This window comes from Danio rerio, chromosome 15, assembly GCF_052040795.2.
Source record: "Danio rerio strain M-AB ecotype USA chromosome 15, GRCz13ab, whole genome shotgun sequence".
Lineage (NCBI taxonomy): Eukaryota > Metazoa > Chordata > Actinopteri > Cypriniformes > Danionidae > Danio > Danio rerio.
In genome coordinates this window covers 10,337,978-10,360,000 of record NC_141035.1, presented here as the reverse complement: position 1 = coordinate 10,360,000, position 22,023 = coordinate 10,337,978, and the positions used below count along the sequence as shown (strand labels likewise).

The 22,023-nt window shown below is 35.9% G+C and overlaps 1 protein-coding gene across 1 annotated transcript in view; it reads left to right on the top strand.

The window, feature by feature from the left end:
• The first annotated feature begins 612 nt into the window (after window positions 1–612).
• calm3a (calmodulin 3a (phosphorylase kinase, delta)) overlaps window positions 613–22,023 on the top strand; it is a 37,988-nt gene continuing 16,577 nt past the window's right edge. The window contains 2 exon segments of the mRNA NM_182967.1: window positions 613–728; window positions 16,787–16,817. Of these exon segments, the coding sequence (NP_892012.1) occupies window positions 726–728; window positions 16,787–16,817 (34 nt within the window). The 5' untranslated portion in view covers window positions 613–725.

The window sequence follows — 22,023 nt, the reverse complement described above, 5'->3', positions numbered from 1 at the left end:
TAACAGGGTCACTACCAGTATTATTGGATTTGTGACATACAAGAGCAGCAGGCAGCAGCCACTGCTCAAGAACACCATTCCATATAGCATCCATTGCTTTTGTGCGGTGGTAGTGATGATTTATATTATTAACTACATTTTTATGCTATAATGCTGCTCTATGCAGTCTAATACAACATGAAATGCCAAAGTGTGTTTAGCATTTTTTAGCTAAAATCAAACCCGAAATTAATAGTGATGTGCAAAATGGCAAGGTCCATGTCACTACTTAAGAAAGCATATTTCCTTGGATTTGATCATTCTTTAAAACATTTGGGATAGTAGATAATTCAGCAAAAGCAACACTGTTCTTGGTTTTGGGATATTTTAAATGGATATATTACATAATATGCCTTTAAAAATGTTTAAAAAACGGCACCTTCATAAAATGAAATTTTAAATTTGGTAGCATTATCAAAATAGAAAATAAACCTGAGAATCAGTACGTGGCATCATCACATTCACACATCCTGCAAGTGTGCGGTAATGAGATGAGCAGGCGCGGAGGGATACTGAGTGTAAATGAGGCCAGAGCGCAGCTACACCTCAATCTGCGGCTCACTCACTCACATGCACACACAAACACACAGAGGAGCAGACCCTGCGTATATACGTCAACCTTTAAAACACAAACAGCTTCTTTCTCCTGAATTTACTCACATTTATCAACCGGGCTTTGTTTAATAATGGTGAGTACAACCTGGCTTTTATCTCCGTTTTTATTCCTAGCTAACGGTTTAGCCGCTTTAGCATCTTGTCAGACAGTTTGACAGCTAGGAATGATTGTACTACTCATTAAGGATCGCCTCTGTTCATTTTAAGCTGTAAAACGTATTCATAGCGTGTGTTTCTTTAGTGAAAGTTTAAAATTATCAATGTTTATTTTAGACATCGCGTTAATTAGCCTGTTAGCGCTGCCATATGTAACTGTAAAACAGCAACATGCGTGTGATAAAATCATGTATTATTCGCTATCAATTAACCTAAAATTAATTTAGAAATTGATAACATTGCATTTTAGCTCGTTCACGCTATTGCTCTCGCGCAAACTGAAGGCTGTCAATCACATGCGCACCAGTTTCTGTATTAGGTTTGTTAACGTTACACATTCTTCAATGCAAACAAGCTATTTTGTCAAAAAGTCTTCTAGGAGGATGCAAATGTGTAATTAAATGCTCCGCACGCGTGGTGTCTGCTCATAACACTGTCTCTTATGTGCATATCATTACTTTGCATGTAATGCATCATTAGTGTTGCCTTCACCCAGTGTTTCTGCTCATCTCGGTGTGTGAACAAGTGACTGGCTGCTAATTTTACATGGGCTGAGCTCATTGCCTTTAACAGAAGGATAAGTGTGGGCGTGGTGGTGTAAAAATAACCACCAGTAAAGCATATGCGCTCAAGTCCCTCATTTCTGGAGGAATCTGCATTTTAGCTTCGCCTTTACAAAGTTTGCAATCGTCCTGCAGATATAATGTTCTCCATCTGCTGCATTTGAATGGCCCAAAGTTGCAACATGTTGGGTAGCTGTTGCTCAACGGTACAGAAAATCTGCAATTCAGCATCAGACGATAGTGTAGCTGTATAAGGCATAAATATGAATGGAGTGGGCTGTGAAGTTGCATATTGCAGCAGGTTGAACTGCAGTGACGAATCCTGGATGTCCCCCTCCCCCTTTTCCCCCTGCATTGAACCAAATCATAGCTGGTGCAGCAACACGCTGACACTGGATCTGCAGTGCAGACACACACGCGCACACACATTCACACTCGCTCATCAAATTGGAATGCAACTCAGAGAGACTCCTGTTGCATGACAAACATTTGTCCCGCTCATGCTCCTCTTAATCCACAGTAATTGCTGCAGTCATTGAAATGCGGTAACAGGCCTGAGAAGCAGCGCAGAATATGTTACCCAGCAGCAGCGGAGCCCGTCTGCATCCCAACCAGCCATTTAACCATCCGTGCAGCTGATCCTGGAGGGCATGTCCGTCTGATTCCATCTTGATGGAGGGCCAACAAACCTCTCCACTAGCATGAAGTTTGGATTATTGATTTATTTAATTTTATCGGTGCTGTATGCCAAGGCAAACAGCTTTATAAGTGTTGTGTATTGCTGAGGGTGACACATTTACTTATTTTCAGTGAGTCTTACAGTTTGAGGAACCAAGTTGTGCAGAGGTCAGATTTACAGTTCTCCACAGCGATTGATGAACAACATCTATTAAAATCCAGTTGAATATACAGAAATTAAATTTTAACAAAGGTTGCTTTCACACCTACACTTTTGTTTCGGCACCTGTCTCGTTTGCCAAGTTCGCGCGGTTCGTTTGGCATATGTGAACAGGGCAATCGCGCTCTGTTCCGCGCCAAAGTAATCGCTCCGAGATCGCTTGAATGAGGTGGTCTCGGCTCGATTGGAACGAACCATGGAGCGGTTCGATTGCAGTGAGAAAGCGATCCGATCCGAGTGCGGTTATATCACAGTGTTTTATGGATATGTAATAGGCTTACGGCGATATGAAGAGAGAATTATGAGTATGGCAGGAAGTTTCGCGAGTCTCCGGATGCCCGCAAACGAGTGATGATCTCCCAGTGATCTCGCGTCTTCCTCCCGGTCTTCAAATAGGCATCGTCGCGCACCCTTCTCACCCCTCCCTACCGCATCTCTCCTCAGACACGCCGCACGCACGCTATCAATCACCACCAAACCACCACCTCTCTTGACAGCTGAGCGGGACGCTGCAAAATAAACCCTGACACTCTGACCAATGTAAAGAGAGTTTACTCGCACGTGACTTGTTTTAGCTCTTTTGGTCTGATTAGAAACTTTGCAGTGTGAAAGCCAACCACTCCAAGAGCAAAGAGCAACAATGTAACAATTGTAATCTCTGTTTCAGAACAACTGAGTCGATTCACAGGTGTGAAAGCACCCTTACTGTTTGAGGAACCAAGTTGAGCAGAGGTCAGATTTATAGTTCTCCACAGCGATTGATGAACGACATCTATTAAAATCCAGCTGAATATACAGAAATTAACTTTCAACAAAGGGTGCTTTCACACCTACACTTTTGTTTCGTTTGCCTCGTTTGCCCAGTTAGAGTGGTTCGTTTGGCATATGTGAACAGGGCAATCGCGCTCTGTTCTGCGCCAAAGTAATCGCTCCGAGGCTGCTTGAATGAGGTGGTCTCGGCTCGATTGAAACGAACCCTGGAGCGGTTCGATTGCCGTGAGAAAGCGATCCGATCCGAGCGCGGTTATATCACAGTGTTTTATAGATATGTAATAGGCTTACGGCTATATGAAGAGAAAATTATGAGAAGGGCGGGAAGTTTTGCGAGTCTCCGGATGCCCGCAAACGAGTGATGATCTCCCGGTAATCTCGCGTCTCCCTCCCGGTCCTCAAATAGGCATCGTCGCGCACCCTTCTCACCCCTCCCCACCGCATCTCTCCTCAGACACGCCGCGCGCTAGTGCACCTTGTCAATCACCACCAAACCACCACCTCTCCTGGCAGCTGAGCGGGACGCTGCAAAATAAACCCTGACACGCTGACCAATGTGAGGAGAGTTTACTCACACGTGACTTGTTTTAGCTGTTTTGGTCCGTTTAGAAACTTTGCAGTGTGAAAGCGAACCGCTTCAAGAGCAAAGAGAAACAATGTAACATTTGTAATCTCTGTCTCGGAACAACTGAATCGATTCACAGGTGTGAAAGCACCACCTTATTCAATTTAATGATTAAGAGGATAATTACATTACACTAACGCAGTGTTTAAAAATGTAATTTTGGTCTCTTGAAACCAAGAAACCAAGCTGCTGCTGATGATGTGACAACAAAAGTGATTTGATGTGTAATCTTAAGAAACTGTTACAGTTTTACAAAATATTTAGCAGTTTTCAATAACTATAGTTTCTTGAGCAGAAAAATCAGCATTTTAGAATAAATACTGCAGGACCAGTGTGATAATAAAAGAATCAAGTAATGATGCTGAGAATTCAGTTTTCACATCACATAAATGTTTCTTTTTTTATCATACTGTAATTTGATTATATATAATTCAAATAGCATTTCACAATATCATGGTTTACATTTTTCATTTAAAGGGGTGGTCCATTACGATAAGGATGGGTATTTCTGACCATTCATCATTTTGATTAATCCACATGTTTGACAAACAAGTGCTCAATTAATCAGGGGTGTAGCTTAAACAAGAGGCGGGGCATGTGTGTGTCATAGCGACAATTAAATAATATTCAATTAAAATATATTGTATTTAAAGCCCTGTTAAAAATATTGTTGATAAAACTATGACAGGTTTCAGAAAACAATTAAATAAACACTGTTGGGTTGTTAAAAATCACCATCAATATTGGTTGACACATAAACATTTAAAGAAGTGGAGCAGTGGCATATTTAGGCATGGGCAATATGGTCGATGGCCAGGGCGGCATCTTGCTGGCACAGAGTGCGAAAAGAAACAAAAACAAAACAAAAAAAAAAAACAAGCCCCAGTAAAAGCTTTGAGATACAATTAACTTTATGCAAGTGTATTAATTTAAAATTAATCCCAGAATAAAGACCTTATGGCCATTCGCATTTGTTGTATTTTGCATGCACAAGTTTGTTTTTGTCTATGTGCATTTGAAACAACGGTGATGAAAGCAACTGATGCATGCATGCGTGCAGAAAACCATTCAGGGCGCTTTAAAACAACGGCAAAAAAAAGAAAAAAAAAGAAAACAAAGTTATTTTACAGTATTATCCCCTTCAATATGTGTCTTATTATTTCTATAAATATTTTAGATTCATTTTTAAAACTATAACCTACCTTTTTCTATATTGTTGACAACAACAATAAAAAAAACACACCTGATACTCTGCATTTCAGTTATTTTGTTCAACTGGCATTTACAGAAACAATATTTTACTTCAACAGCAACACAACATATCAAAAAAAGATTATTATTTTTTTTTTGTAAAAGGTTTGCAAAAAAAAGTTTCACCAAAACTTATCCAAACGACAGTTAAGTAGCCCATAGCCTAACTAAAATTACAAGATAGCATAATTTGGCTGCGTAAACTTAAAATAAAAATAGCCTGAATATGTTTTTTTTTACCACAGCTATAAAACTTAAAGATGAGGTAAAATAACATTTCTTTCAAAATGATCAGTCGGTGGAGGTAAATAAAATAAAGCCAGCCTAATTTAACTATGCCGCTTGCTCTTAAAACAAAAACAGCCTAAATATTTACCATGCATGGCTAATAAAACTTAACATAAGAACTACATGTTTATTCAAAAAACATCAGTCGGTCTACATGCTCCGATGAAAGCCGAGTGCGAAGTTTATTTACAATTAGACTGGCGGTGGAAAAAAACCCTTCAGGTTACGGACATACACCCTGTACAGTGAAGGGGCATGATTCAACTATAGTAGATGAAGCTGTGAGTCAGGACCTGTAAGCAATTTTTTTTGTTAAAATGGATTTATTACATGCATAGTTTCTATCATTAACATTATGTTGCAGCAAGGCCATAAACAGGGATGTAAACAACAGGAAATGCTGTTTGGCACCACTAACAATTTAGCTACAAATTCATATTTTTCCGTCAAACTGCTGTAAACTACCACAATCTTTCCCAGGGCGTCTAATGTCTCTATGCAGACGCTTTCTGTGCGTTCTACATCTCAAATAACAAAAGATCAGGATCGCAAAAGATATGTGAACATTTCATATTACTTGCGTATCCTTATAACCCAAATATATATGAAAGACACTTGTCAGATTTTATTTTAGAGAGCAGGCATGAGGTTCAGTTGTATCCTCTTCATTAGACTTCTGTTTTCAATAGCGATTTTAACACTTTTAATATAGGAAGTCCTCGGCAATGCACAGACCATTATTAATTAGAAATCTAGTATACATAGTTTTAGGTTAGAAAATGAAAATCTTGAATTTACAAACAGTCGGCAAGTATCAAAGAGCAGATGTAACGCATTGATCAAATGTAGTTTTCAGTCACGCTCATGTAAGTCATATTCAACTCGTTCAGTTTTGTCTTCATTCATTTTTGATTTCCGTCTTCAACACATGATTTATTTACAACACATTTTTAAACATAATAGTTTAACTAACTCGTTTCTAATATCTACTTTTTTATCTTCCCCATGGTGACAGTCAGTGCATAACATTTTACTAGTTATTTTGCAAGACAGTTGTATTCAAAGTCCCTTTAAGCATTTTACAGTCTTTTATTCAGATTAAAGTGTAATTTAAAGACTCAATCAGTTAACTACGAAAGTTAAAAAATTTGTCAAATTATTTTGTAACTGATTTGTTGTGGATATCAAAAATATACAGTAAATATTTCTTAAGGGGGCTAATAATACTGACTTTATTTTTAATTAAATTAAAAACTGCTTTTATTCAAGAAATAAACAATAAGAAATAGGACTTATTATGACTCCAGAATAATAATTGTTTTAGGAAACACTGTGAAAATTTCCAGAAATATTATTTTAAATGAATGAGTGGACAAAATAAATTGACTTTAACTGTTGGCCTGTTAAAGTTTACAGGTTCAACAATGTGCTTTGATGTACTTGAATGTTAGAAATGTGTTCTCCTACACCAGTACAAAGTTACTTGTCAAATAAATTAACAAGGAAGATTCTTTTGAGTTTAAGTTATTTAATTATCTTGTTTCTGAAGACTGCAGAGTGATGCATGAAAAAAGTAATATGCTAAAGTGTGCTCCCAAAAGTATGTGATGTTTACTTTAAACTTAAGTTATATTGTTCTGTTAAAATTATTTTTTTAAAGATTTTGTCAAATAAACGATTTTTATAAACAAGTTTTATAAACAAATAAACAAGTCAAACACCATAATTCTGTGGCTAAAAAGTATCAATTCAGGCACCGTTTTGGCACCGTTTTAAAAGTATCGATTTAGCGCCGGTGTCGAAAAAACCCAAACAATACCCAACCCTATGGACCACCTCTTTAGGCAGATCAGCGTTGCTGAGATTCTCTTATAAAATCATAACGAAATCCCAAACGTTTGAACAGTATTGCATTTTGCAATATGAAAAGTTATATATTTATTCATAATAGATTTTTTGGACATTTTAGACATCATTCACATGGAAACCAATTTAGCTCAACCCGCAGAATTTTAATATAATTTTAGCATTTCATCCACAAGACACCACTTTTTGGATGAAAGTCTATATAGTGAAAAAAATCAACATGCCTCCTCTCACATAGCCAAGTAGATCAGTAAAGCACCACTTTATGGAAACAACAACACAATGGCGTATTACAGAGCTGTGCTAAATGTATTAGTGCTATTACAATAAAACCTGGTGATGCTGTGTTAAACAGACGACCAGTGGAGACACATTAACACTCACGCATCAGATATTTTTAATCCACCACTGTGTCCTGTTTATAACTGTACTCAGCACACCAAATGACTTTATGCACATGCTCACTGCATTCGTCGGGGATTGTTGTGCCACATGCAGCTCTGTCTGTATTTGTTTACAGCGCCACATATTGGTGTGGCATAGGTATTACACTGCTTTTTTTAATTTTCATCTGGACGCAGACATTTTCTGAAACCATGCATGTATGGACAACAAAACTTTTAGAATTTGCAAAAAAATAAAGAAAAAAAATATATTGTTGCTGTTGTCTGGACGTATACAGGGCTCGAAATTAACCTTTTTGCTTGGTAGCACCGGTGCTCCTAACTTAAAAAATTTACGGGCATCAGCCAAAATTTAGTCGCACCCACCAATTATGAGCACCGTTACTACACGTTTTATACAAACATATTTATTGTATTTGAAATCAAAGCAAAAAAAAAAAAAAAAAATATATATATATATATATATATATATATATATATATATATATATATATATATATATATATATATATATATATATATATATATTTTTTTTTTTTTTTTTTTTTTTAATATATTTTTTCACCGGCCCTGCACGCACTGCTTAAATGAATCTGTTAACGGTATAACTGTGCTGTTCTCACAAGTGCTGTCTGATATTGCACTGATTCTTTTGACACATACTGTACCTTATGCATACATGTTAATAGCAATACTGTAGCGATGTTAGTTTACCTGAAAACTCCATCCCACAGACTTTTAATAGCGAACTTGAAGCCAATGGAAGCCTTCTACTCTTGGAAAAGTGTAGATGGTGGATTAACATTCAGCACATGATCACTAGTAAAATGTCATTATTTGTAACTTTAGATTCCATGGTTTCTAAAACAAAATCTGTTAGTTTTATCTTCATTCTCATCTTCAGCGCTTTACAATTTTTTTGCGGTAGTAGCTTTCCCTTTCATCTGAAGCCAGAAGGCACTGACTGAGTGATTGACAGCTGATATTAACCAATCATTCGCGTTCAGTGCTAGAGCAGTGGTGGGCCAATAAGAAGAGCGTGAAGGCAGGGCAAGTATTACGGACTTGGTTTTGTTTACTGCAGCAAGTTGACATGACAACTGTTTTAAACCATTCCCGAGCGCTGCGCTTCGCTTTCCAAGTGCAGACAGAGCTTAGAGATGCATTCTAGGGCTGCTCGATTATGGGAAAAATCATAATCACGATTATTTTGGTCATAATTGTAATCACGATTATTCAAAACGATTATCAGTTGAAGTCAAAATTATTCACCCTTCTGTGAATTTGTTTTTATATATAAATATTTCCCAAATTATGTTTAACAGAGGGATTTTTTTACAGTACTTCCTATAAATTTTTCTTTTTCTGGAGAAAGACATATTTGTTTTATTTCAGCTAGAATAAAAGCAGGTTTGAATATTTTGAAACCTATAATAGCTCGATATTATTAGCCCCTTTAAGCAATATATATATATATATATATATATATATATATATATATATATATATATATATATATATATATATATATATATATATATATATATATATGTATATATATATATGTATATATATGTGTGTATATATATATATATATATATATATATATATATATATATATATGTATATATATGTGTATATATATATATATATATATATATATATATATATATATATGTATATATATATGTATATGTATGTATATATATATGTATATATATGTATATATATATATATATATATATATATATGTTTGATTGTGTGCAGAAGAAACTACTGTTATACAATGACTTATCTATTTACCCAAATTAAGCCTTTGAATGTCACTGAATACTAGTATCTTAAAGAATATCTATAAATATAATGTGTAAAATATAATTTGCTGTCATCATAGCAAAGATAAAAGTAATCAGTTTTTAGAAATGAGTTAAATCTGTTGTTTAAATTGTGCTTTAAGCATCTTCACTGTATTTTTGAATTTATTATATTGATTAATTATAAAAACAGTCGGCAGCAGCAGGAATAGCGCACGCTGTCTTTTTAAGAATAGTGCGGCTCTGATATGGTTTCTCTTTCACTTGTCTTTTGATTCTCAACTTGTTAGTTTATTACACAAATGGGGTTAATATGAATAATCAATAAACAACGCGCTCTGACACAAATGTGCATGTTTTGACCATTAAAGCGCTCGCATTAAGATCGCGTTAGATGTGTGTGTGCGCAAACTCACACACACGCTAACTGTCCGAGGCTAGACACGGCGCGTACAGCACATGCTCTTTTGCGCTTTTAAAAATATGAATGATGCGCATCCCGTGCTGCAAAAGTTATATTACAGCACATGGTTTTAGTCATTTTCACGTGGAACTGAGCTTTGCAGAGGCAAAGAGTTTTCACACGTGTACAACTGGAAAGGAGTCGGTACGCGATAGAATAATCGGTTATCTCGATTAATGGTTTTTCATAATCGTTAAAAGCCAAAATAGAAATCGAAATCGGATTTTCGATTAATTGCACAGCCCTAATGCATTCTGCGTGAATGTCTCCCGAATCCGCGCATGTGGTGAACATTTTGCAGTAAAAACTGGTCGCACACAACAATTTTAAGCACTCGCAGAAATGCTCCCAAATATATTTTAAGATCGCATAGATAAAATTTTGGCCGCATATGTGACCAAAATGGTCACAATTTCGAGCCCTAGTATAGTTGGTTATATTGTAAAATAAGGTAAAATCAAAAAAAGGTGTTCTCTCTATAATATTTTATAAAATGTTGAGTCAAACTAAAGTTCATTAATTTTCCTTCGGCTTAGTCCCTTTATTCATCAGGGGTCGCCACAACAGAATAAACCGTCAACTTATCCAGCATATGTTTTATGTAGTTTACCTATACCGCATGTCTTTGGGCTGTGGAGGAAACCGGAAGAAACCCACACAAACACGAGGATGACATACATACTCCACACACAATTCCAAATGGCCCAGCCTGGGCTCGAACCAGCGACCTTCTTGCTGTAAGGCGACAGTGCTAACCACTGAGCCACGGTGTCAACCTCACCAAAGATATATTACAATATATTATATTTTAATAATTTTTTCCCCCCATCTATCATCATTTTTATACATAAAAGATAAAAGGTGAGATATACTAGTATCATAAAGTACGGCTGCTTGATTATGATATAAAAAAAAAAACCATATGATTATTTTGGTCAAAATTGTAGTTACGATTATTTAAAATGGTCGTCCTTAAACTAATTTTATGACCAAAATTTTATGAAATTTTATGAAATTTCACGATTCTGAGAATGGGACAAAATAAAGTCCTCAAAATGATGTAAAATAAAAATAGAAGGTGTCATGGTGGTGCAGTGGGTTGCACAATCGCAACACAGCAAGAAGGTTGCTGGTTCAAGCCCCATCTGGGTCAGGTGGCATTTCTGTGTGAAGTTTGCATATTCTCCCATGATTGTGTGAGTTTCCTCCAGGTGCTTCGGTTTTCCCCATAGTCCAAACACATGCGCTATAGATAAGCTTAGGCCCAATCCCAGTTCTATTTTTGTACTCCTACCCCTTCCCCTTGGCCCTTAAAACTGAGTACAAAGGGGAAGGGCTTCAGAATTTACCCCTAAGTGTTAGGACAGCACTACATCATCATATGCCATCGTGATCTCTTGCTTCATATGAGATCAGACGATGGCGACTGCTGTAGTTATTCCAGTTGTTTTATTATTTAGTATTTATTTTCAGGAAATCGTTGAAGGCATATATTATGTTATCATAACGATATAATGTGGCAATAAGATCATAAATATACTGTGCATTTACACCCTGCCTATATTCATCCATGTAGACCAGGGATTTCAAACTCAATTCCTGGAGGGCTGCAGCCCTGCTCAGTTTAGTTCCAACCCTAATTAAACACCTGATCAAACTAATTGAGTCATTTAGGCTTGTTTGCACACTACAGGTAAGTGTGTTGGAGCAGGGTTAGAACTAAACTGTGCAGGGCTGCGGCCCTCCAGGAATTGAGTTTGACATCCCTGATGTAGACACACCAAAACAACATTAGCGCTATAGCAGACATTGTAAAAAGCTCATTCCCAGCCACTAGATATTACTGACATGGTATTTGAGTATCATCGAGTGTCAATGTTGTTGGACTACTATACAGGAGTTATTTTTAGGGACTATTGATAGCCAGTCAAAGTTTATTTAAAATGCGCTTTTTAAAAACAAGTGCTTACCAAAGTGCTGTACACACATTTACACCATCTAAAACAAAGGACAAATACATCAGACACATGACTCTCATATAGTATTAAAAGGCAAAGAGTAAAAGTAGGTTTTAAGACTAGATTTAAAAACAGAAAGGGTTGCGGCCTGTCTAACATAGGGAGGCAAATTATTCCAAAGTTTGGGGGCCACCACTGCAAAGGCACAGTCCCGCCTGGTTGTTAACCTTGCGCATGAAACAGCCAAAAGTAGCTGATCAGTACATCTAAGTGCCCTTGATGGAGTGTACAATTGGATTAATGATGACCATAGATATATACATTAGATGTCGCCTGACCTATTGTTGTCTATTGGATGGAATTGGTCAATAGCGCCGCCATCTTGCTACAGAGTAGCGCTCCTTTGAAATGAATGTGGGACCAAGGTACAGTGGAGGACTGTGGCCATCCAAAGCCTGAGATATACACATATACACATATATCTATGATCGGGAGTTTTCCTGGATGTTAGTATGTAATTTTTTTTTTTTCTAATTACGAAAATTATAATTTTACATAACTTTTCTACATTGATGGATCAGTGACCGCACGGGCATTCCTGACAAAAAGCTTGTATTTGTGTGTACAGAAATGTACTATTCACCCTCCCTGTTAAATTTAATCTAATCCGTGTCCTGAAACACAGCTCCTCTCCTGCTTTCACTTGTCATACTGACGGAGGGAGCGATTCGTTAGTGAATGAATCCCCCGAACGACTCTTTCACGAGCCGACAATAATACTAATAATACAGTTTCTGGCAGTGCAGCATCTCGTTGTCATATTTCTTTTGCATTGTTTGCTGATTTTATTCAACAAAACTTGCATAAGCTGAGTGTTTAGTGCGAGTTAGAGCTGCTTTGCCGTATGGTGAATGCAGTAAGAGACTGTATTATCATCAATAACGTTACCTGATTAGCACAAAAGTTCAGAACATACAAAAACAGAAAAAAACTTAATATTACCTATGAAGTGTTCTGCCTTTGTGCTTTGTTTTCTTTATTAGCTCGTTACTACACCCGTAGACAGCGCTAAAGTCTCGCATCTTCACGTAATAACACTGTCTTGATTAGTGCGGTTGAATGACATTTGTCCTGGGAGCACTGTACCAATGTGGCGGCGCTATTGACGCATGCTCAGGGTCCTTATGCGATATCTAGTGTGTGTATATATATATATATATATATATATATATATATATATATATATATATATATATATATATATATATATATATATATGAATTAGGACAAGTTTCTAGGTGCTAGTCCATTTAGGCATTTAAACACCAAAACTAAAATTTTAAAATGTATAATAAAAAACTGCGAAATTTATAAATAGTGAAATTTAGCCATTTTTTTCAAAGCATGACTGTAAAACACAAACGCGGTTATGAATATATTAAAACCTATGCTTGTTTGTTGTAAAAATTCGTAATAAGGACAAAAATTTGTGGATCTCTTTACTTCCGAGTGCTGCTGTGGCTGGTGTATTCTGGGAAATTTTCTTACCCCTTGGTTTCGAGTGTGGCCTTGAAAAATCTTTGTTCGAAGGGCTATCCACCCCTTCCCCTTTGCCCTACGCCTTCAAGTTAAAGTGAATTGAAATACTCCTACCCCTTCACGGAAACGCGCAAAACGAGGGCTAGTGGTAAGGGGAAGAAGCGTTAAGGGGTAGAATTGGGATTGGGCCTTAATAGGCCGTATGTGTTTGAAAAGTGTGTATGGGTGTTTCCCAGTGTTGTGTTGCTGCTGGAAGGGCATTCACTGCGCAAAACATCTGTTGGTGGTTCATTCTGCTGTGGCGACCCCTGATTAATAAAGGGAGTTAGCCAAAAAGAAAATGAATGAATGAATAAACAAATAGAACAATATAATATAAAATGTACAAATTAATCTAACCATGCTTTAAGCATCATCACTTTAAGATATAAACTTGATTTGCTTCTTATTTAAGCTACAAAAGTCCTTCAGTCAGGAGCAGTGAGTGATTTCGTCCTTTTCTTTTGTTATATGATTAATAAACATAGCCAGCAAACACTGTCACTTCAAGAGCCACACAGTTCTGATTTCATGGTATCATTTACCCTTGCCTTTTCCTTCTCAGCTCTTTATGTTTTTTGTTTTTTTTTACATAACATATGAGGGTTTGTGTGAATAATCACAATGTGTCACATTTTGACACATTTTTGCATGATTTTGACCAGGCATGTATGTACCTTCAGTTAAAAGATGATTTTACTCTTGTATGTTATGCTAGTCTCTAAGACTAAGCACAGAACAGCAAAACTTTTTCATGCTTTTAAAAACCCAAGGAATCGAATAAACTTCAATAAATGAGTCATGTTCCATGCTGCAGGTTGACGCAATAAATATTTTATATTGATTAATGTTTTTTTTTATATACTTGGAGGCTGAAATTGAAATTGAATTTTGATTGATTGCACAGCCCATGACAAAGTTAACATCACAAATCTCAAAGCCACCAATATGTGGCTTATGACTGTATCAAAATTTATTGTTGTAATTAATTGCTGAAGCTTTTTTTTTCACAGTATTATTTACACCAGTATTGTGTAATCACAGTATTGTCCTAAGCTGCAAAAAGAGTTGCATTAACATGAATAATAACCAAAAATACTTTAAACATATGCATGCAACAAAGCAATAAATATAAATACCCCAGTCTAAACAAATGTTCCAATCAAATTAAATTGCCAAAGCATATTTAAGGACAACATGTAACACTTTACAATACAGGTGTCATTAGTAAAAGTTATTTGATTAAAATCAACAGTAACCCCGACTGTTATTATAGTTATTATAGTTCATTTATTTTTTATTAATAATATTAACTAAAACTAAATCATTTTAGTTGTTAAATCTTTATTTATAAAATTATTTACCACATGTAATTAGGTTACGACTATGACTTATTAGACATTAACTAAGAAATTGACTAATAAAATATTTTGTAGTTTTAATTGTGAATTCAATTAAATTAACTGATGTTAGCTATTGAAGCGTCTTTGCAGTGTTAGCATACAATATCCGTATAAATAGTCACATAATCTTCGCAATCAATATTATCCGGAAATGGTTTTATATGCTCAATTATTTTAACCCAAAATATCTTTAGAATCAGAAGTCCGGTTGTGACCATAATTGGAAACGATTGTGATGAAATGATATAAACATGAATTAAACTCATATAGTCCGCTGTCTACATGTCTTTATTTCGTTGCAAACTTTCGCTGCAAATTTTGTTTGTTTGTGTGTGTGTGTGTGTGTGTGTGTGTGTGTGTGTGTGTGTGTGTGTGTGTGTGTGTGTGTGTGTGTGTGTGTGTGTGTGTGTGTGTGTGTGTGTGTGTATATGTACACAGACACACACACACACACACACACACACACACACACAGATGTTGAAGTCAGAATTAATAGCCCCACTAAATTATTAGTTTTTTAATAATAATTATTAATTTAATAATTAAAAAATTATTATTTTTTTCCCTAATTTCTGTTTAACAGAGAGATTGTTTTTTCAACGCATTTCTAAACGTAACAGTTTAAATAACTCATTTCTAATAACGGATTTATTTGATCTTTGCCATGATGACAGTAAATAATATTTGACTAGATATTTTTCAAGACACTTTTATACAGCTTGAAGTAACATTTAAAGGCTTAACTAGGTTAATTAGGTTAACTAAGCAGGTTAAGGTAATTAGGCAAATCATTGTATAACAGTTTTTTGTTCTGTAGATTATTGAGAAAAAAAAAATAGCCTAAATAGGCTAATAACTTTGTCCCTTAAATGGTGTAAAAAAATTAATAACAGCTTTTATTCTAGCTGAAATAAAACAAATAAGATTTTCTCCAGAAGAAAAAAAATTATCTGTGAAAATTTCCTCGCTCTGTTAAACATCATTTGGAAAATATATAAATAAATAAATAAATAAAACAATGTAAAAGCTTTAGTTTATCTGCTTTTCCTGTTTTCAAAATAAGAGTCCCACGTTCATATTACATTTAATGTAAGCATTGATAAAAATAAGGAGGGAAAATATGTTTGGTGTAATCTCAGAAGGAAAAGACGTGGCCACATCCCATGTGATTTGTAACAATCTTGGTTCGGTCCAATTGTACTTTCTGGATCAAACTGACAGCTGTAATACCTAGCCCCAAACATTAGTAATTGACGGAATCGAGTTGAACAAACGAATGTTTTGATTGTTCCAGGGAGGTTTAGGGTTTAAGAATTTAGAGGTGCAAATCCATGAATGGTCTAGTTGATGAAGAATAAACTGGATTAATTGAATTTTAACACAGTATCTTTCACAGTATGTTAGTTTTTTGGGAAACGATGAAGCAACATTCACACTGATAAGGGCAAGTGTCATTCCCAGCATGCTCAGTGCGTGTAATTTAGATTTCTTGTTCTGTTTTTACTTTACCAAATTTGATAAAACCTCAAATCTATATCTTTATGCACATATTTTGCTCTGTTGTTAAGATGACCATTTATATATCATCTGTTTCATTTCACAAATGGTGAGCCAAACGTATGCGAGCGAAAGTCATTGACTCATATGCGGATGAGTCAGACTCATGTCCGCTGTGTTCTTTAGATCATTTTACACCCTTCCCATTTTAAGCTCCCAGCTTTATGAATCACCCGCCTTTGAGTACATGTTCTGGTGCCAGCTCTCAGAAAAGAGACGGATGAATCACTCCCAAAGAATCACGTGCACAGATAAATCTTCTCCTCTTTAATAATTGAATAATGAACTCTGTGTCACAGAGAAGCGCATTCATTTTAAGTGTGTCGCATTGATGACCCCCTAAGTGGCACTGTCTAATTATAACTGCCGTGGATATTTTTAAAGGAGTATTTTTGTGCATGTCCTTCATTATACTCATTTAGTCAGAGGTGTGTGTGTGTGTGAGCGCTGCAAAACTGGAGCTTGTCTACTGTTTTGGACTGACGTGACACTGAGCTGACTGACTTTCTCTTTCCCTTCTTCTCTTTACCATTGCAGGCAGATCAGCTGACCGAGGAACAGATTGCTGGTGAGTGAACTCTGATGGCCTGCTGCAAAATGGTCACTAAGACCACTGATGCTTTGTTTTCACTGAGCGGTATGGTTCAGTAAAGTACAGTACAATTCGGTACGGGTCATTTAGATTGGTCTTGTATATCCACTGCCAACAGTAGCCTTAATTGGTTACAACATAATCTTAATCATGGTGTTATGACAGAAAGAAGCACTCTTGCTCGACAAACACGGATTGAGCTCTGCTTGACCAAGATTCATTGCTGTGCACTAGAGCTGGACAATATGGCAAAAAAAAATATCACGATAATTTTTTTCATATCAGCCGATATCGATATTTATCACGATAAATGTAAAATTTTTATATCTATCAATTATATAAGATTTTCAGCATTCCAATGGTTTTGTGCAGCTGATTTAACACATTTAGTGAAATGTTTTTGGCTGTCTGACAATATAAATAATAAAATAAGAAACAAAAGAACAATCTTAATTCAGAATTTACTTGTTCAAGTTTTCAACAACCAAATACATTACCTACAAGTCATTGTATATTATTGTTCAACATCAGAAAAAAATAAACCCGGTTTGGAACTTGAGTTAATGGTCACAGAATTTTCGTTCACACTTTACAATAAGGTTCATTAGTAAATGTTAATGTATTTACTAACATGACCAAACAATGAACAATACATTTACTTCTGTATTTGTTAATGCTATAAACGTTAGTTAAAAAAATACAATTGTTCATTGTTAGTTCATGTTAACTCAAGGTGCATTAACTAATGTTAACAAGCATGGACTTGGATGTTAAAAATGCATTATTAGATGTTTAATTATGATTAATAAATGCTGTACATGTGTTGTTCATGATAGTAAATGCATTAACTAATAAACCTTATTGAAAAAAGTTACCGAATTTTCGGTTTTGGATGAACTCTCCTTTTAATGGTGTATGGTGAATTTAGGGTGAAATATACTTGAATGTATTTTATTTAAGGATGCTAATGATTACTTGATCTATTGATTGTCGATAACGCTTTAATTGATAAACCTTATTGATGACTGATTAAGCATGGACATGTAAAGGTTTAGTTGTGTTTTGTGCTGTGAGACGGGTCTACATAATCAAGTGTGTGCAGTTTACCTTATGCTGTCACACTCTTGACATCCCATATTGCGGGATGCATAAACCCTTGTTATGCGCATATCTCCGATATATCCACGCCTGTTTTAACCAAATGTGTCTGACAGACTAGCACGAATAGGTCTAAGCAGACTCTCATTTTACAAATCACGCATCACAACGAAAACATGCGGGGAGCCAGCCGGGGAGCCTCGGTTTACGCTGCCCAGACCGCGCTTAGTTAATGAATTAAAATGAAACCGTGAAAATAGTTCGATGGACTGTTTTGGCGCTAAAGCATAGCGGGCTTGTGTTAAAGCGATTCACCTGAGATGTTATTCGTTCCTTTTGTTTATGCTGTAGATAACTGACCAACAAAATATACTTCAAAATTAAGTTACACATTATACAAAACGAAATTCGTTACTAAAAGACACATTTTCAAGGAAATATGTTTATATTTATTTAGTTCGTGCCCGCTTTAAACAACTGCGGGTGGATGATGCTTCGCTCCGTGGAAAAAAGGAATTTAATTAATGATCCACTGCTGTTGTAAACGTCTGTTATATTTGCTGCATTTTTAATATGTCATTATTTTAAAGATTATGTCTTGAGCAACTGATTTCTCCTCTGTGATTATGTCCTTTAAAATAGGTTATATAAAGGCTGGTTATTTTACCGTCGATGAGAGACAATAGTGGTATACAGATTTCAAAACAAATATTTTAATATTAAAAGGAAACATAAGCTTGACATCAAAAGATCCTTTTTTGTCTTAACAAATACCCTTAAATGATGCAGTGTGTAGTTTACAGCAAGCATTAAGTGTTCATTGAGATGTGTTTGGGATTGTGTCCTCTGTCATGTCTTTCGTCTCTCTTTTCGGGGTTTTTTTCTCGTAAGGCACGGCTTTCGAAAATTATGACATGAGACTGTTGGGTAGCTGCGCTGGTTTATTAACACTTGTATAGGTCTCTACTTCCTTATGATCTTCATAAGGGTGGTCTTGTTTTAAATGGTGAAACAGGTTTGTGATGTTGCCTGCTTTTGATGACACGAGACGTCTGCACAGTTTGCGTTGCACGTTACTCTGTTTTGTGTCAGATAGCAAAAAACTAAGTAGCTCATGACTGAGGTCTAGTGACTTTTCTTGTCAACAATGTCTGTGACTCTGACCTTTTTATCTTATTTCTTTCTTACTCCTTTCAGTGCAACGAACACTGTATGGCTGTGAACTTGTAAGGCCTGCGGCATCCAGAAGGGCAGGCTGCAAAATGCTTGCGCAACGTTACGCATAGTGCGTAAAAATTATCAAGCAATTATCGAACTGTCATTATCGTTTTATCGAAAAATTGTATATAGTTATAATTATCGATATCGAATTATCGCCCAGCTATACTGTGCACCATTATTTTATTTTGGAGTCAGGTCTTGGGTGTATAATGGTGTAAAAATTTCATGAGTTGTCGTTCCCCTGGGTTGTTGCACAATTCTCTGTAAACCAGTTGTGTTCAACAGTGAATCTAGTTTCACTTTTTTGGTAATGTACAGTTGTGGCAGGTAACCTTACAAAATGGTTCCAAAACATGGTACGGTATTGTCATGGCCAGAGTTATGAAAAGAGAGGGAGGCTGGTGAAAAAGAGTGCTGATGAGCGTCACCTGTGTGCGCTACCTGTCTCTAGTCCCACAGGGAAGCGGAAGCACAAAAGGAGTGATGACAGAGGATGATGAGATTGTTCAAATTACTTATCTAAAATGAGCTGAAACAACACAATTCTTGTGTTTTTTGGGAGGGACAACTTGATTGTTTTATATTCCATTCACTTAAATTTGTGAGAAAAAAAAGTTAATGTTCATGTTCTTCATGTTGCCCCAACACAATTCGATTGTGTGGTACCCAGCATTTTTTGTAGGCCTATCACAGGGGTGGCCAATCTTGTTCCTGGAGAGCTACCTTCCTGCAGATTTCAGTTGCTACCCATATCAAACACACCTGAACACCACGTGATAATTACAGGCAGGTGTGTTGATTATGGGTTGCAACTGAAATCTGCAGGATGGTAGCTCTCCAGGAACAGGATTGGCCACCCCTGGCCTATCAGTTCTGCCGCCTCCCATTTGTTTTGTTTTTATTTATTGGTTTATAAAATTTTTAACAATTGCCGGTTTCCCGCCTACAACTTCCCTTGAACTGCAGGGTTTTTTTTTGTTGTTTTTTTTACTGTAGTAGTTATATATCTCTACTTTTGTTAATGCTGATTATAAAAAATAACAATACATGCACCAAAACTGTAGCACTCATTGGAGACAAGTCATAAGTTTGTCTTTTATGAAACATCATCTGTGTACATACTGGAAGATGTGTAATTACAAGGCAAAAATGAGATGGTCCACACCAGGTGGTTAATCCTACTGCTATTAATTCAAATTGCATGCCTAGAACAGCCTAGTAAAAGCTGTGCTACTGAACTGGTTTGTAATTAAAGACTAAGTAACTCACTTGGCAACTCTAGACAACAAGTTTTGAGATTCAGTGTTGGGTAACATTCAGGGCTTAACATTAACACCCGCCAAACACGGCCACTGCTACTTTGGCTGGTTGAAAATAATTTTTAAATTGTAGTCTTTTTAAAAATCAGGGTCTGACAATAAAGATGGCCCAATATGCATGCAGATGTGATCTTAGATTTGAGAAGCAGCAAGACTGACAAAACTAACTATGTTTGCGAAAGAAAGCAGCTGAATACCGAATGAGAGTATGATCACTTGTGCGCACAGGTCATGCGATGCGCGCGACTGTTTAAAATGTGTGCGCGCTCCCATTTCCTTGCGTGAAACAATTGTGCCTAGAAACGCAACTGGTGTGATCGGTTGTTTTTTGAATAGACTAGACAAAAAGTTATGCTCTTGCACCCATAGTTTTGCTGCTTTCAAGAGCTCCAGATTTGTCTTTTGGTAAGCAGCACCGATTTTGCTTTCACCATTCTTTGAACAGATTATTAATTGGCCTAGCGTTAACCTTGTGTGTGATCATACTTTCATTATCACACATAGAATGTTTTTCACCTGCTTTCTTTGCTTACAGGTATTTTTGGTAATATGGTTTATCATATTTTACAATAACATTGCTTTAATATTAGATTAACTCCTCGTTTATGAGTAGTTAACTGGTGATCTGGGACCTTACCGTGCATAGTTTTAGATACACTACAGCAGTTATTTTTTGAATGTCTTGTTTTTTTTAAGAAATGTTTTTTTTTTTTTTTAAATAAATAGTATACAGCTATATTTAGCTTGTTTTGCCACATTTAAAATTTGTGGATACGAAATAATTATTTATGTTTGGTTTGGTCAAAGATAAATTTGGTAAATCCTTAATTTGAGCTCTGAAAAGTCATGTGAAATAAAAACTTATTGTAATACAACACTATGAAACCATGACCCATTTGCTCATGCTCATTAAGCAAGCTCATACACGACACACAAAAAGTTAAATGAATGAGGAAGCATGTGGACATAACACAAAATCTAAACCAAGTAATTTTAGCATGTCAAAGTTAAATTTATGCATATAAAATATATTTTCCCAACAACAAAATTGTGGCTAGTGAAAATGGCGAGTGGCTAGTAATGTTGGAAAACTACTAGCCACGCTGGCTTGTGTCAAGCTCTGGTAACATTGGTCTTGTGTTGTGATTCTCGATAAGTGGGACACTCTAGGGACCCTTGGTAGGATTAAAAGTTCCACAAACTGGCTTGAAATAGTGTTAAAACTGATAAAATGCAATTTAAAATAAACTAAGCTTGCAAGCCAAAAACAGACAAACTTACATTTGTAATTTGTAGTTCAATATAGGGTTCCTATTATATTTGGAAGACTTATATCCACACCCGAAAAACACATGGGAGTTTGAAAGATCTTGCAAAAATAATTGGAATTTTTGTAATGACTGTTTATAATTAAGTGGCAGTATGTCAACATTTTGATTAGAAATAGATTTGTAATAATGATGATAATATCAAAAATCATGGCAACATAAACAAACATATACATTCATAATGTAGAGTATTCCTAAAACAATTTACTTTTTGCA